At 33.5% G+C, this 14,044-nt stretch overlaps 1 protein-coding gene across 1 annotated transcript; it reads right to left on the reverse strand.

The window, feature by feature from the left end:
- Positions 1 to 4,147: 4,147 nt before the first annotated feature.
- On the reverse strand, positions 4,148 to 8,824 carry LOC21404719 (endoplasmin homolog). The gene is made up of 15 exons (XM_024174488.1): positions 8,713 to 8,824; positions 8,382 to 8,502; positions 8,044 to 8,197; positions 7,851 to 7,931; positions 7,627 to 7,738; positions 7,413 to 7,539; positions 7,157 to 7,295; positions 6,900 to 7,017; positions 6,573 to 6,757; positions 6,190 to 6,405; positions 5,950 to 6,115; positions 5,666 to 5,807; positions 5,408 to 5,558; positions 4,860 to 5,264; positions 4,148 to 4,643 (listed from the first exon to the last, which is right to left on the reverse strand). Exons 1-15 carry the CDS (start codon positions 8,777 to 8,779, stop codon positions 4,389 to 4,391), a joined length of 2,439 nt encoding a protein of 812 aa, XP_024030256.1. The 5' UTR covers positions 8,780 to 8,824; the 3' UTR covers positions 4,148 to 4,388.
- Between the last annotated feature and the right edge of the window lie 5,220 nt (positions 8,825 to 14,044).

The following is a 14,044-nucleotide window of genomic DNA, read 5'->3' on the forward strand; positions in this document are numbered from 1 at the left end:
TGATTTCAAATGAGATTTGGATTTCCCTCGTCCTCATCCTTTCTACACGTTCCCTATTTTTTCCGCATATATATATACACCAAAGAGTTCACGTACTGATGCTTGCTACTGCAAATATATATACCTAGATAAATAAACAAATAAATATATATATATATATATATGGGTTCACGTGCGTTTGCAGAAAAAAATAAAAAAAGGCTTACTGTGGATTGCCGTTTGCAGCTAAAATGGCTTTGCAGGAGGAAAAAAAATGGCTTGCAGGCTTGCTGTGGCTTGCCGTTTGCAGCTAAAATGGCTTTGCAGGAGGAAAAAAAATGGCTTGCAGGCTTGCCAGGAAGGAAAAGGAAATGGCTTGCTGTTTGCAGCTAGAATGGTTTAGATATATATATGCGCTTTGTGAAGATACTGAGAAAGAGAGGTGACCGTTGTTTGTTTTTTTTTTTAACATCTTCTTTTTTTGATTGTTTTTTTTCGGGTATTTTGCGATTTGTATGAATATTTTCATATAAATTATATGCACATAATTTTTCATATGTCAATTTTTAAAGTGTAATTCGTAAGTTTTTCACTCGAATTGCACTCAAAACAATTGTGATAAATAGTTTGGAAAACTTTTAATCCTTGATTTTTTTGAAATCACATTTAACTTATATAGATCTCTAAAAAGAAATCTAAGTCTTAGTGATAATCATAGGATTGTAATAAGAATGAGAAGCCACACACCATGAGTGCATTCGGAATTTATAATGGGCCCGTTCACTTCACTGATTCGAGTTTATAATTCGAGTTGAGATGTGATTTTGTGTGCGAGCTTTTTACTATAGCAAAAAAGTTAGATGTGATTGTTTCTAAGAGCTTTTTACTGTAGTAAAACTCGAATTCTAAACTCGAATCAGCGAAATGAACGGGCCTTAAGAGTTACAAATAAGAAATCTCACACTATAAGTCGTATATAAGATTTATCTTCGTGGAGAGTGTCAAAAAATAAATCACAATCTCATACTTTAAAGTGTATATATGATTTAATTTAAATGTACTGTAACACAAAAAATTAAAACTATTAGTATAAAAAAAATCAAAATATCAAAATATGTATTTACCTTATTATTTTAAAATATCACAGATAGTGCTGGAACTTTGGACGGGCCGCCCGCGACCGCCCGAAAAGCCCGAGTTTTTGCCCGAGCCCGAGCCCGAGCCGCCCGAGAAATTTGGGCCGCCCGCCCGAGCCCAAATTTCACCTTGAACGGGCCGCGGGCTTGTATTAGGCGGCCCGAGCCCGGCCGGGCGGCTCGAGCCCGCCCGAATTGCCCGAATTATTTAAACTTTTTTTTTAATATTAAGTTATTTTGTGTTAAAATTTATATATATATATATATATATATTACAATTTGAAATTTGAAATGAACACACGAACTATATAAAAAAATTATTTCTTTATTAATTTTAAAATTTGTAATTCATGACTGCCTCGTTAAAAACCTTAACAAGAAAAACCCAATTGGGATAAAAACTTGGCAAGGAAAAAAGAGTGCAATCATTTTGTGACGAATTACAAATTTTACAAACTTACAAAGTTATACAATTACAAATACAATATCAAAGATAAATACATATTTACAAATTACAAATTTACAATTTAATTTGAAGCTAAAGATTCGTCAAAATTAAATGTTAATCGATTAAATTCATCATTTCATTCTTGGCTTGCCGGCGAAATTGTATCTTGTAGACGTCGATCGGCCCGATCTCAATTCTTAATGCAAACCAAGGCTTCAACAATATCCCTTAAAGTTACTTTGATATAGAGTCACAAAGAGAGTGAAGAAAGTTGAAGAAAAAAGAGGATAATTAAGAGGATGAGGAGAGATTGTGAACAGAAAAATAGATAAAGATAGAAAGAAGAGTGATATAGAATAAAAAAACACGAGTATCTATAAGAACAAAACCGGCATTATATAGAAACAACACTTTTTAAAAATAAAAAACAATAAAAACGTGATGGCAATGTGTTTCTTTCCTTGTGTATATTGTTTTTTGAGAAATCATTTTATCATGTGATTGATTATAAAAAAGGGTCAAGAATGTGAAAACTGAAATATTAAACTGCTAAAATAGGAATTTGCTCTTTCTATTAAGGAATTATGTGTTTACCTTAATTAAAAAGTTAAAAATTTAAATAACAAATATGGGCATTGGGTCTAGTGGTATGATTCTTGCTTTGGGTGTGAGAGGTCCCGAGTTTGATTCTCGGAATGCCCCAATTTGTAGCAACTAAAATTTTCGGGCGGTTTTGGGTAAATCGGGCAACTCGGGCTTCGGGCAAAATTTGGGTTTTCGGGCTTATTTTCGGGTCGGGCAATTCGGGCGGGTCGGGCATGGTCGGAAAATTCAAAAAAATTCCGGCGGACAACGGTATAGGGCGGTTAGACGGCGGCGGACAAGAGAGTTAGTGTCAAATTCGGGCTATCCGAACCTGAAAATCTAACTTGAACGGGCAAAAAATGGACTTGCCCGTCCGAACCCAAAAAATTTCGGGCTGCGCCGACCCGAACTTCCAACGCTGATTCACAGATGTATACTTTTTTTTCTTTCTCTCACTTCCCTTCCGCACACACGCTTGTCAGAAGTATTTTTTTTTTCTTTTGTTTCATCCTGCACTCACACACACTGCACGAAGTCTTTTTTTTTCCTTCTGCGTTTTCACACCACTGCACACAGTTTTTTTTTTATTTTTTCTCTCACCTCTTCACTCCACACACCTGCACAAAGTCTTCAGGCCGAAAATTTTTCTTCCCGTCATTTTTTTCTCTGCACTCACTCGCTTCCTTTATATAAGAAGAGAACGAACACCACGTTCTGCACCACATATTACACCACATTCTGCACCACGTTTTACTTCACATTTTTGCTTCACATTTTTGCACCACGTTTCATTAAAACGTGCATTTCTTTTTTTTTTTTTTAAATCTTCCTTTCTTTTTCTTTTTGGGGCCAACACAAAAATTTATTTTTTTCTCTTAATTTTTTAAAACTCATTTGTGATTCATCGTTTTTTTTTTTTTTTTACCGTGAACATAAGAAGAAAAAGAGGAAAAGCCATAGGTGGAAAGGAAAGATGGTATTTTAGTCTTATGACTGGTTTTTGCTCTGCCATGTGGCAGAAAAGCTCAGAGTTTTTGTCCCCTTGGCAGAACTCGATCCAATGGGTAAAGCCACCCAGAACTTTTACTCACGTTGATTTAAGCCTTCACTTATAACGTAAATTGCCGTTACAGGCGGAGACGTTTTGGTTTATGCATTAAAATTATAAAATTAGAATTATTTATATTAAAATTATAAGATTAAAATTATTTTAATTTATGTATATTTTTTATAAGAGAAAATATTATAACGAATCATGAATTATAATTTGAATTAGGATACGAATCTCCTTATCAAATATCACATAAATTTTTAATTTAAATTAAAATGTGATATTTAAAAAAAAATAATTATAATAAAAAATTAGATATAATATTTTTTAAAAAATTTTAATTATAAAAATTAAAAATTAAAAATTCGAATCGGTGAAATAATTTAGAATTATAATTATTCACCGACCACTTTAAGGTGTAATAGCTCAAATATGTTCATAGAGGTCGAATATTCAAAAACCAACTCATTAAACCTCAGGCCCAGGCGGAAGTATTAGAGCTCGTCTAGGGAATTTTGTTCATAGAGGTCGAATATTCAAAAACCAACTCATTAAAAACCCTACGCCCATGCGGAAGTATTAGAGCTCGTCTAGAGAATTCAGACAGACCAGAGCTTTCGTTTAAGATTACTCGTACTCAAATTTATTATCTAATTTTTAACGTCTCAATTAATATATAACCAATTACAATAGAATAAAACACGTCATTTAATAAATCTAAATATCAAAATAAAAAAAATTAATTAAAAATATTTTTAAATTTTTTAAATAATGTGACACTCTAGACACAATTTTGCACAAGAAATTAGTTAGATGATTTGAATTCAGATTACTCATCCTTAACTAGGACCATTTATGACCATTAACCCCTTCCCTGCAATCAGATCCCGCCGAACTCTTACGTTGCATATACAACTAGAGCAGTACACAATCACACACCAAGCGGAGTGGGGGAAAAACGCATTATAGAGCTTGCAATTGACATCATAACCGATGCTACAACACAAAATTCCTGGTAATATAATTATGGTTACAGTAATCTAACGTTTAATGGCTTCTCTAGCATCCACAAGCAAATCAAAACGCGTGATGCAAATATTTCCATTTCTCTCAGAGACTATAAAACATGAAAAAACTTAACAAAGGCCCCATCGATTTAACCAAGGAGATTCGATCGCCGTTGAAGCATCTACAATTCAACCTTCAAACCTTCTGAGTTGTCTTCAGCCTTGGGAGTGTCAGCAGCTTCTTTGGTGTTGCTTTCCGCCTCGACTTCTTCAGCGTCATCTTCCCCCTCAACCATAGCGTCGGGGTTGATGTTTAGGCTTGACTTGACTGAACTGTAGATTCGGTTGGCAAAGTCCTTGGGATCAGTGAGCATAAAGCCACTCTCCATGAGTGCAGTCTGGTAGATGAGCTGTGATGTTTGCTTCACGCTCTCATCCTGAAAGAGAGAAGCCAATCGTTTAGCTAAATGTGAAAAGATGTGAAAATATCATTTGTTTACTAAACAGAAAGGGCTGTGCTAGCCTAGTGCAAAAGCTCCCAATGAGTGAACGAAAATGGAGGCCAAGAACTACGCACGAGGAGAGTTACACAAATTCATTTTCATGTGTCTGGATATCTAAGAAACCACGTGGAAGCAAAGTGTAGGACTTACCTCAGGGTCCTTCACTACTCTCTCTCGGAGCTCCTTGATGATTGGGTGCCTGGGGTTGATCTCGAGCACCCTCTTCCCGCGCATGTATGCTTGTTTGCTAGCATCTGATAGGGTCTGAGATTGCATGATCCTCTCCATGTTTGCGCTCCATCCATACTTCGATGTCACGACCACACAAGGAGTGTCATCCAAACGGTTGGACACCTTCACGTCATCCACATTGTCACTGGCAAGAGCACTCTTCCACCACTTGGTGAGATCCTTGAATGATTCCTTGAGTTCTTTCGCTTTCGAGTCTTTTCCAAGTTTCAGACCCTCCTTGGACACGTTCTGGAATTTCTTGTCTTCATAATCCATCAAGTATTGCATCAGGTACTCATCGACAGGATCTGTAAAGAAAATGACCTGCATGGGTAGGGGGAAGAATAGCAAATGAGACAAGATTTTCTTAAATGACCAGTAAAGAAAGGAAAAAATCCTGATGACAGAAACCAAAAACAAAGTGAATGCGACAAAAAGATATACAAAGAAAATTGACTTGTAGGTACCTCATAATTCTTCTTTTTAAGCCTCTCAAGGAATGGAGATTTTTCCAATTGCTCTTTGCTGTTTCCAGTTATGTAGAATATATCCTTCTGTCCTGATTTCATTCTCGAGATGTACTGATCCAATGACGTGAGTTTGCCATCTGACTTGGTGCTGTAAGAAAGATCAATTATGTTTCATCAACACTATACACACAAATACTGAAAAGTGAGACTTCCAAGGTCTGCCTGAAATTCTATATAAGTAACTTAAAAAGTTACCTCTCAAATCTCAGAAGTTTTGCCAAACGATTCCTGTTTGTTGCATCCTCGATGATACCTAATTTGATAGACTTCCCAAATTCATTCCAGAATTTTGTGTATTGGCCCCTCTTCTCATCATCATCGCTGGACTTCTCAACATCTGCTTCCACCAGAATTTAACAAAGAAAAGGGAACAAGGCAAATATAACGAATTCAGCAACAATTAAACAGAACAAATACACATTCTAACACCAATTTAAGCGTGATGCAAACATAGAAAAATGAATTACACCACATTATACCTTTCTTGTCTTTGTCATTGGACTCATCAGGATCCTCATCAGCAAGTTTACGAATCATATCAAGTGCCTTGCGGATGAGCTTTTTCTTAATAGTTTTCAAACTGCTGTGTTGTTGAAGCATTTCTCTTGACACATTGAGAGGCAAAGTATCAGAATCAACAAGACCCTGTTCAAAGTCCGCCCAGTTAGAAACCTACCCCCTCAAACCTAATGCTAAGATACTATTATATCCAACATTACCTGCAAAAAGTTCAGATATTTGGGTACAAGCTCATCAAATTCATCTGAGATGAAGACCCTTCGGACATACAACTTCAAGTTGGATTTATTGGAGTTGTAGTAGCTCTCGTAAAGATCTTGAGGAGCCTTAGGAGGCACGAATAGTACAGCCTTGAATTCCACATCACCTTCCGCGGAAAAGTGACTCCATGCTAAAGGCTTCTCATCGCTGAAATCCTTTTGAAAAATACACAAAATGCAAATGATTATGCTTCTTTGGAGATGAGAGAAGAAAAGAAAAGGTGAATATGTGTAGATAGCCCGGATTTTGGGACGGGCCTAGAGTAATTCCAAAACATTCTCTGGTTCTATAAGAATTTAAAGCAACTGAACGTGCAAATTACCTTTGCAAGAGAGTGGTAGAATTTGCTGTACTCTTCCTCTGTGACCTCCTTTGGATTCCGCAGCCATATAGCTTTAACATCATTCAAAAGCTCCCACTCGTAAGTTGTTTCCTTAACAGTCTTTGCCTTTGATTTTTCCTCAGCATCTTCATCTTCTCCTTCCTCCTCTGTCGAACTTTTTTCAGCTGGTAACATTAGTGAAGCAAGGACAAAAAAGTAAGACCACGAATAGAGGAAAATTAAGACACAAAACACTATCATAGTTTCTGCCAGAAATACGAAGCTGTTGAAAGTAAACACTAAAATTCTCAATTGAATAATGCATACATGATTCCTCTTCCTCGCTAGTCACATCTTCATCAGCGGGAACCTCTACATCAACCTCTTTGCTTGCCCAGAGATAGATGGGGAAGTTAATGAATTCAGAATATCGTTTCACTAATTCCTGAGAAAAGTTTATATAATTTACGTGTTATCTTAACCTTAAAAATCTACAAACCAAGGGAAACGGAAGGGCCACTAGAAGAGGGATAAATAATACTAGTAACAAATAAACGTGACTGAGAAGTAGTGAAGTAACTCACCTTCAGTTTGCTCTCTTCCAAGTACTCCCCGGCTTCATCTCGAAGGTGCAATCTAATCTCGGTTCCACGTCCTAGTGGCTCATTCCATCTATCTTCAGAAATGGCGAATGCACCATCAGCCTTCGACTCCCAAACGTACCTTAAATCCATAAAATTTTCACCATTTTCATCAAAAGATAATTACCAATAACAGGAATTATATGAAAGAAAGCTACTGAATGAAAAGGAAACCTTAACCCAATGAAAGATTACTTACTGCTTGTCATCATTGTGTTTGCTAATAACTTCAACGTAGTCAGCGACAAGATAAACAGAGTAGAAACCAACACCAAATTGACCAATGAGATTGAGGTCTCCACTTGTCTGCATTTTTTCGACAAATGCTGCACCCAAAAACAATTGTTCAAATCAATTCTTCCTAAAACAGGGAAACTTTTTTCGAGCATTTTCAAAATTTCTAGTTTACATACCTGACGTTCCAGACTTTGCTATAGTACCCAAGTTCTTAATCAGATCCTCCTTTGTCATTCCAATACCTCTGTCGCGTATCGAAAGGATTTTCTTCTCCTTGTCCAATTTAATCTGCAATTCAATTGGTTATTGATCAGTTCAATGACATATTATAAACTACGCACACCATCAATGAAAAACCGCCCTCCAAACGGTGAAACTTTTATCCTTGAACATCTCTAACCTGGATCTCAAGCTTGGCGGTGTCACCTTCGCCCAATATCTCTTTGTCTGTGAGGGAAAGGAATCTAATTTTGTCTATCGCCTGAAATATTTAACAAAGTTCTCGCATTAATATAAAGTCCCAGTCACATTTAGCTCACGATTTAGTGATATTAAAGGGAAAAAAAATTAAGAATCACAACGACTAAGCTTACATCAGAAGCGTTGGATATCAACTCCCTCAAGAAAATATCTTTGTTGCTGTAAAGGGAATTGATAATAATATCCATGAGCCGAGACACCTCTGCCTGGAACTCAAACTTCTCCGCATTGCTGCGAAGAGATCTCTTCGAAATCGACTCCGCCTCCCTATAATTTAAAAAAATTCGTTTCCAGAAATTACCGAAGAAAGATGATAATATAATCAAATAAATAAAAAAAACTATAAAGACACTGATTATAATAACTAATAACTAATAAGCCTCAGTGACTCAGTGAGCTAATTTGCTTTAAAGTTTTCTAAGAGTTTCAGAAATGAGATTTGCATATAAACCTCTTGACGACGTCAGAATCGGTAGAAAGACCATTCGGAACCGCGCCGATCTTTTCTTCGACCTTCGGCGGATCTACAAGATCGTCGGAGCTACCCTCCGCATTTGCCTGCAATTTACGACCTGAACCACCAAGATCCCCAAATATTGACTTAATCTGAATTCTCTACAATATTACCATATTCCAACGCTTGAGCTAAAGTGAGTTTCTAAGAGAAATGTTCAACAACCATGGAAAACGAAAGTGGAGAAAAATATACAAGATCCATAGCCATGAGTAGAAGCTAAAAACAAGGAAAAAGCAGAAATGGTAAAATGAAAGCCATGGAATACCCTGATCTGGGAGAAGGAAGAGGAGGCAGAGGAGAAACAGAGCGGAAGGGATCGTCCACTTCCTCATCGTCGTTCGCGAATTGATTCTAGTAGCTTCGCTCAGTTTTGCGCTTTAAAAATTAAGCAGTGTCTCTTTGATATGGATTTTCCCTTTTTATATAGATCCTTGTAGACGGAAACCGTGATTTCCACGGGAGCTTGACTTTGCCACCATGGACGAATGAACGGTCAGCGATTAGAGTTTTGAAACGTGGCGAGTGTTTATTGGATGTTGTTTGTTTCCTTGACGTGGTTGTAACCGAGTGTTTGGCTGGGCCCCAGCAGACGACTTGAAGCCCGAAAGTCTGATTGACCGAACTGATAATCTTAGTAGTACCAGCGTGGATGATCCAACGGATAAATTTTGGTTGGCTGACGTGTCGTATTTTTATTGGAGCGCCTTCTCCACTTGACGTGGAGAAATTAGTGAGGTGCCCAGTGCCATTTCCACTTTGCGGACCTGTTTGGTAACGGACAGAAGTTATTCCATCTTTCCCTTGTTCACGACTAGCACACAATCCTAACTCAGTGAAATGGACCTTGCATAAGAATGAAACGCCTGTTTGATATATGGGTTTAAATTATTATTTTTGTTTATAAATTTTGAAATTTAAATTATAAAAAAAAATACTGTAACAGAATTAAAATTATGAATTTATACTGAAATTTTGTTGTACTACTCAAGTGCTGATGTAAAGGTGATGGTAATAATAATGGAATAATAATAGACATTATTTATAATGGAAAGAGAATAATTTCTTTGTTTAATTGAAACTTTAGAATCGTATTAAGAAAGATTATTACTTTATTTAATTAGTTGTATAATGAAGTGTAATTAACTAAACTATCCTTATTTTTAAACTAAATTAAAGATATTTTTCATAAAAATACCACTCAAAATAGTACTACTAACGTTTATATTATCAAAGTAGCACAATAAAAACATGTCTCTGATTGAACTAGTAAAAGAAAATCTTAAAGTGGCCAAATTTATACTTTGAGCGGCATAAATACAAATACAATAAAAAAAAATATAGTAGTATGCGTAACTTCCTCTTTCTTTTTTTTTTTTTTTTTTTGAACACATTGTGTTGTTAAAAACTTAAAAATATATATTTTTTTTCAATACTAAAAAAAAAAAAAAAAAAAAAAAAAAAAAAAAAAAAAAAAAAGATAGCAAATATGAGTTTGGCGCAATGGGTGTCCTTGGAGGGGAGGTCGTGTTCGGGGTGCGGGAGGTATGAACTCTCAGGTGCGAGAGGATTGGACTAACAGATATGTCATATGAGGGTTGGTTTCGTCGAGGGTGACCATGAGGTTTTGAGACAGGTGATGTGTGTGGTGAGATTTCGCGAAAAAGATGTAGACAGCGTTATATTTCCTAGGAAGGTGGTCAGCGGAGGTTTTGTGGCAAGGGTGTGGGTGACACTGGGTTTTTCATATACAATTGTCGTCGGGATTGGGAGTCGGACAGAGCTTCACACGGTGACAAATCTCATATGGGCCAAATGGCATGGTAAGTGTCAAGTGACGGAGCTAAGACTTTCTGGCAGGAGGGGCCAAAATTTTTTTCTTATTAAACTCATAACATATTAACATATAAAAACATCAATGTTACCTGTAAAAATAAAAATAAAAATCTTTTATACACTTGCAAGTAACATTTTTTTCTCAGTAAAAGAACAGCAGTCGTGATAAATTCACATACCTCAAAATATCAATTTAAGATAAATCAACAAAAGATTAATTATCCACACAATAGAAACTCTAGAGCCTTTATGAAGGCCTTCCAATTCGCCCTAACTAAAGCCAGTACAATCCCTTAACAAAATTTAATGTCATGTTATGTATCCTACATGAAAAAGGATCGCAAATCTTCCCTAAATGAACTGAAAAAATAACCTAAATGAAAAATGTTTTCAAAGAGAATTTATATTATGAAATTCGATTAGAGTTTGTGCCTTTCACCTTTAATAATCCGAGAAATAACAGAAAATTTGAGAAATTTTCCGAGGGGGGGAACAAGAAAGGTGAAGAGGAGAAGTATGGAATAAGAACAATTTAAGATTTGACAACAATTAAAAAAACAAAAAACAAAAATAATAAATATGGTTACTCTGTTTTTTTTTTTTTTTTTTTTGTTTAAAAACGATTTAATTAACCAATACTTAAGCAACTCTAGTATATTAAAAAAAACCGCGTTTAATAGGGGCCATGGCCACCCAGAACCCCCTAGGCCCTCCTATATACTTTTTGCACAGGCAAATTGATCTACGGTGATTTGGGCACGTAATTCCTCCTATATACTTTTGCACAGGCAAATTGATCTACGGTGATTTGGGCACGTAATTTCAAGATTGAAAAAAAAAAAAAAGAGTTTTTCCACCCATTTCATTTAAGAAAGGCAATTCTTTAAAGTTTGTTAAAATGATCATCCCATCTAAACCAGTTTTTTTAAGTTAAAAACCAAACCAAAAAATGAAACATTTGAAAGAATCTTTTTTTAAGTAATGGCTATTTCACTCCCGTTTTGATCACCCATAACCAAATGTGACGTAAGAATAATCTATATCATAATTAGTAAACGATGATCTATAATTAAAAGGGAGAAAGAGATAAATAGGCTAAAATTTAAGATGAATTAAAATTAATAGGCTAATAATTTACATAAGTTAATAAATAAGCTAAATTACTATTTTCGTCCATAACTTGTCTGATTATGAACTATAACTTGACAAGTTATTCACGGTTTTTGTCCATAACTTGACAAATTTATCCATAACTTATCTTATTATGAACCATAACTTAATAAGTTATGACCTATTAATTTTTATAATTAAAAATTGACATATACACTTTCTTAAGCTTTTTGTCTTATTTTTTTACTATTTTCCTAATTAAAAACACAATAAACTACGGGGCCAGTGTGCTGTGTTAGGCCCAGTGGGGCAGTTATTCCCATTGGGCCCAAAGACTCCTTTTACGGTTTCACCCAATACTACAATATTTGACAGCTTTCTCTTTATTTGTCCCCACTCAAAATTTTTTCATTGTCATGTCATAATTTTTTAAAGAAAATTTCAATTAGACCTTGAGTTTTGATTTTTTAAGTATATTGTTATTTCAAATTTAATTCTAAAATAAACCAAAAATCAAATATACTACCACATAAATTTACAAGTTTTTAAACTTTAAACGTTAAATACTAAATTTAACTCTATTAATTCCTAAAAAAAAATAACATACTACATGCTTAATTCATTAAAAATAGAAATAATAAAATAGATGAATTAAGGTTAAAAATTACTACATTATAATTTTAGTTCAAAATTTTGATTCAGACACGCTCTTATTGAAAAAAATTCTTGGCTCTGCCACTAAATCCAAGCCATTGATCCCTTATTTTTCTTGATAAAAAAAGTACACACACCTAAACTACTCTAAATAAAATAAACATAAAAACTAAAAAGATATGCTGGTCAAAAGTATAAAACTCGTAGTTGGACATAAGTCATTAACAATTGTATTTATTTATTTATTTATTTATTTATTTACCCTTTTGATATAATAAACATAAACACGACTCTAATAGTAAATCTACACCTACCTGTAAAGAGAGATTGAGGGCTTGTTCATTTGTATTTTTTGAGTTAGATTTACTTGAGTTCAGATCTTGATTTAAGCTAAGGTGCATTTGAGTATGTTTTGAGTTGTGACTCTAATTTGAGTTTGTATTTGGATGTGCACATTTTGAGTTATGGTTTGAATTGGGAATCTATTTGAGTTTATGTTTAGGTGGGTCAAAACTTGAATTTGTATTTAGATAGTAGTTTAATAAAAACTCAATAGTGGTGGAAAATTTTAATAGGATATACGGGTGGGGTTTTATTCATCTTTTCGTTATGAACGCATAGAAAAAAAATCTCAATCGGAATTAAAGCGAAAAGTTATGGCATTTTTAATAATAGAAAAAATATTATTCATTAACTTGAGTTTGAGTTTAGGAACTTTGGTTGAAGGGGGAACTTGAACTCATATTTTAGCTCCAAACTCAAGTTTAAACTCGAATTTTACAAAAGAACATTAGCTTAAATAAAGTTATAACTTGAGTTCAAATTTTTTTTAAATTTTAGTGCAAATAAACAAACCCTGAGTTTTTTAAGGTAGTTAACGAAACGTGTCGTTAGCAATTTTTTTTCCTTCTTTTTCTTTTTTTTCTTTTTTAACTTTGATATTATATTATATTGAACTTAATAGTTTTTTTTATCCCCTTTTTTACATTCTTATCTTTTTTTTCCATATTATACATTTTTTCCTTTTTCTTAAAATTTACCCTCATAAATATACTTTCACTTTAATCCCCTATTTCAACAATTTATTATCATACATATTTTTGTCTAATAATTTTTAAAATCAAGTTCCCTCACAAAAATGTTTCACAAGTGAATTTTTTATTTTTTATTTTCATTCCCTTTTTCCTTTTTCGTCGTCTTCTTCTATTTTTCATTCTTATCCTTTCTATCTTATTATACATTATTTTTCTATTTTTCTAAATTAAATCTTAGTGGATGTTTGGTTCATGAATTTAGAATCATAATTCAGAATTATTCTCGATTTACGTGTATTTTTTGTGAAAGAAAATACTATAGCGAACCATGAACCATTATTCAAATCATGACATGAATACACCAACCAAACGCACCTTTAATAAATATATTTTTCATTTTTATTTATAGAACATCACGCGCATAGGTGTGTGGTTTCAACTAGTCATTAAAAAAGGTCAAAGGCTTAGTTTGGTAGTGCAGTAGATTTTAGAAAAATTACTTTTAGCTGTGCTGAAGGAAGAAGCAGCTAAGTGTTTAGTAAACTATAATTATAACAATTGTGTTGGTTCCAAAATCAACATTATAGTGTTTAGTAAATTATGAGGTTGTATTGTTGTGGATAGTTAAAAATTACGATTATATTAATTATAATATAATATATATTTATTATTATATTTAATATAATAAAAAACTATTATTATATAATATATTATATAATTATGATATAGAATATAATAATATTATTAAAATAATAATTGAAATAATTAAAAATAATGATCATATTATATTATATTATAATATAACATATATAAGTACAATATAATGTATATTTATTATTATATTTAATATAATACAATAAAACTATTATTAAATAACATATTATATAATTATGATATAGAATATAATAATATTATTAAAATGGTTAATATAATTACAATATTATAAAACATATTATAATATTACGT

The sequence above is a fragment of the Morus notabilis genome, unplaced genomic scaffold (genome assembly GCF_000414095.1).
Source record: "Morus notabilis unplaced genomic scaffold, ASM41409v2 Scaffold535, whole genome shotgun sequence".
Lineage (NCBI taxonomy): Eukaryota > Viridiplantae > Streptophyta > Magnoliopsida > Rosales > Moraceae > Morus > Morus notabilis.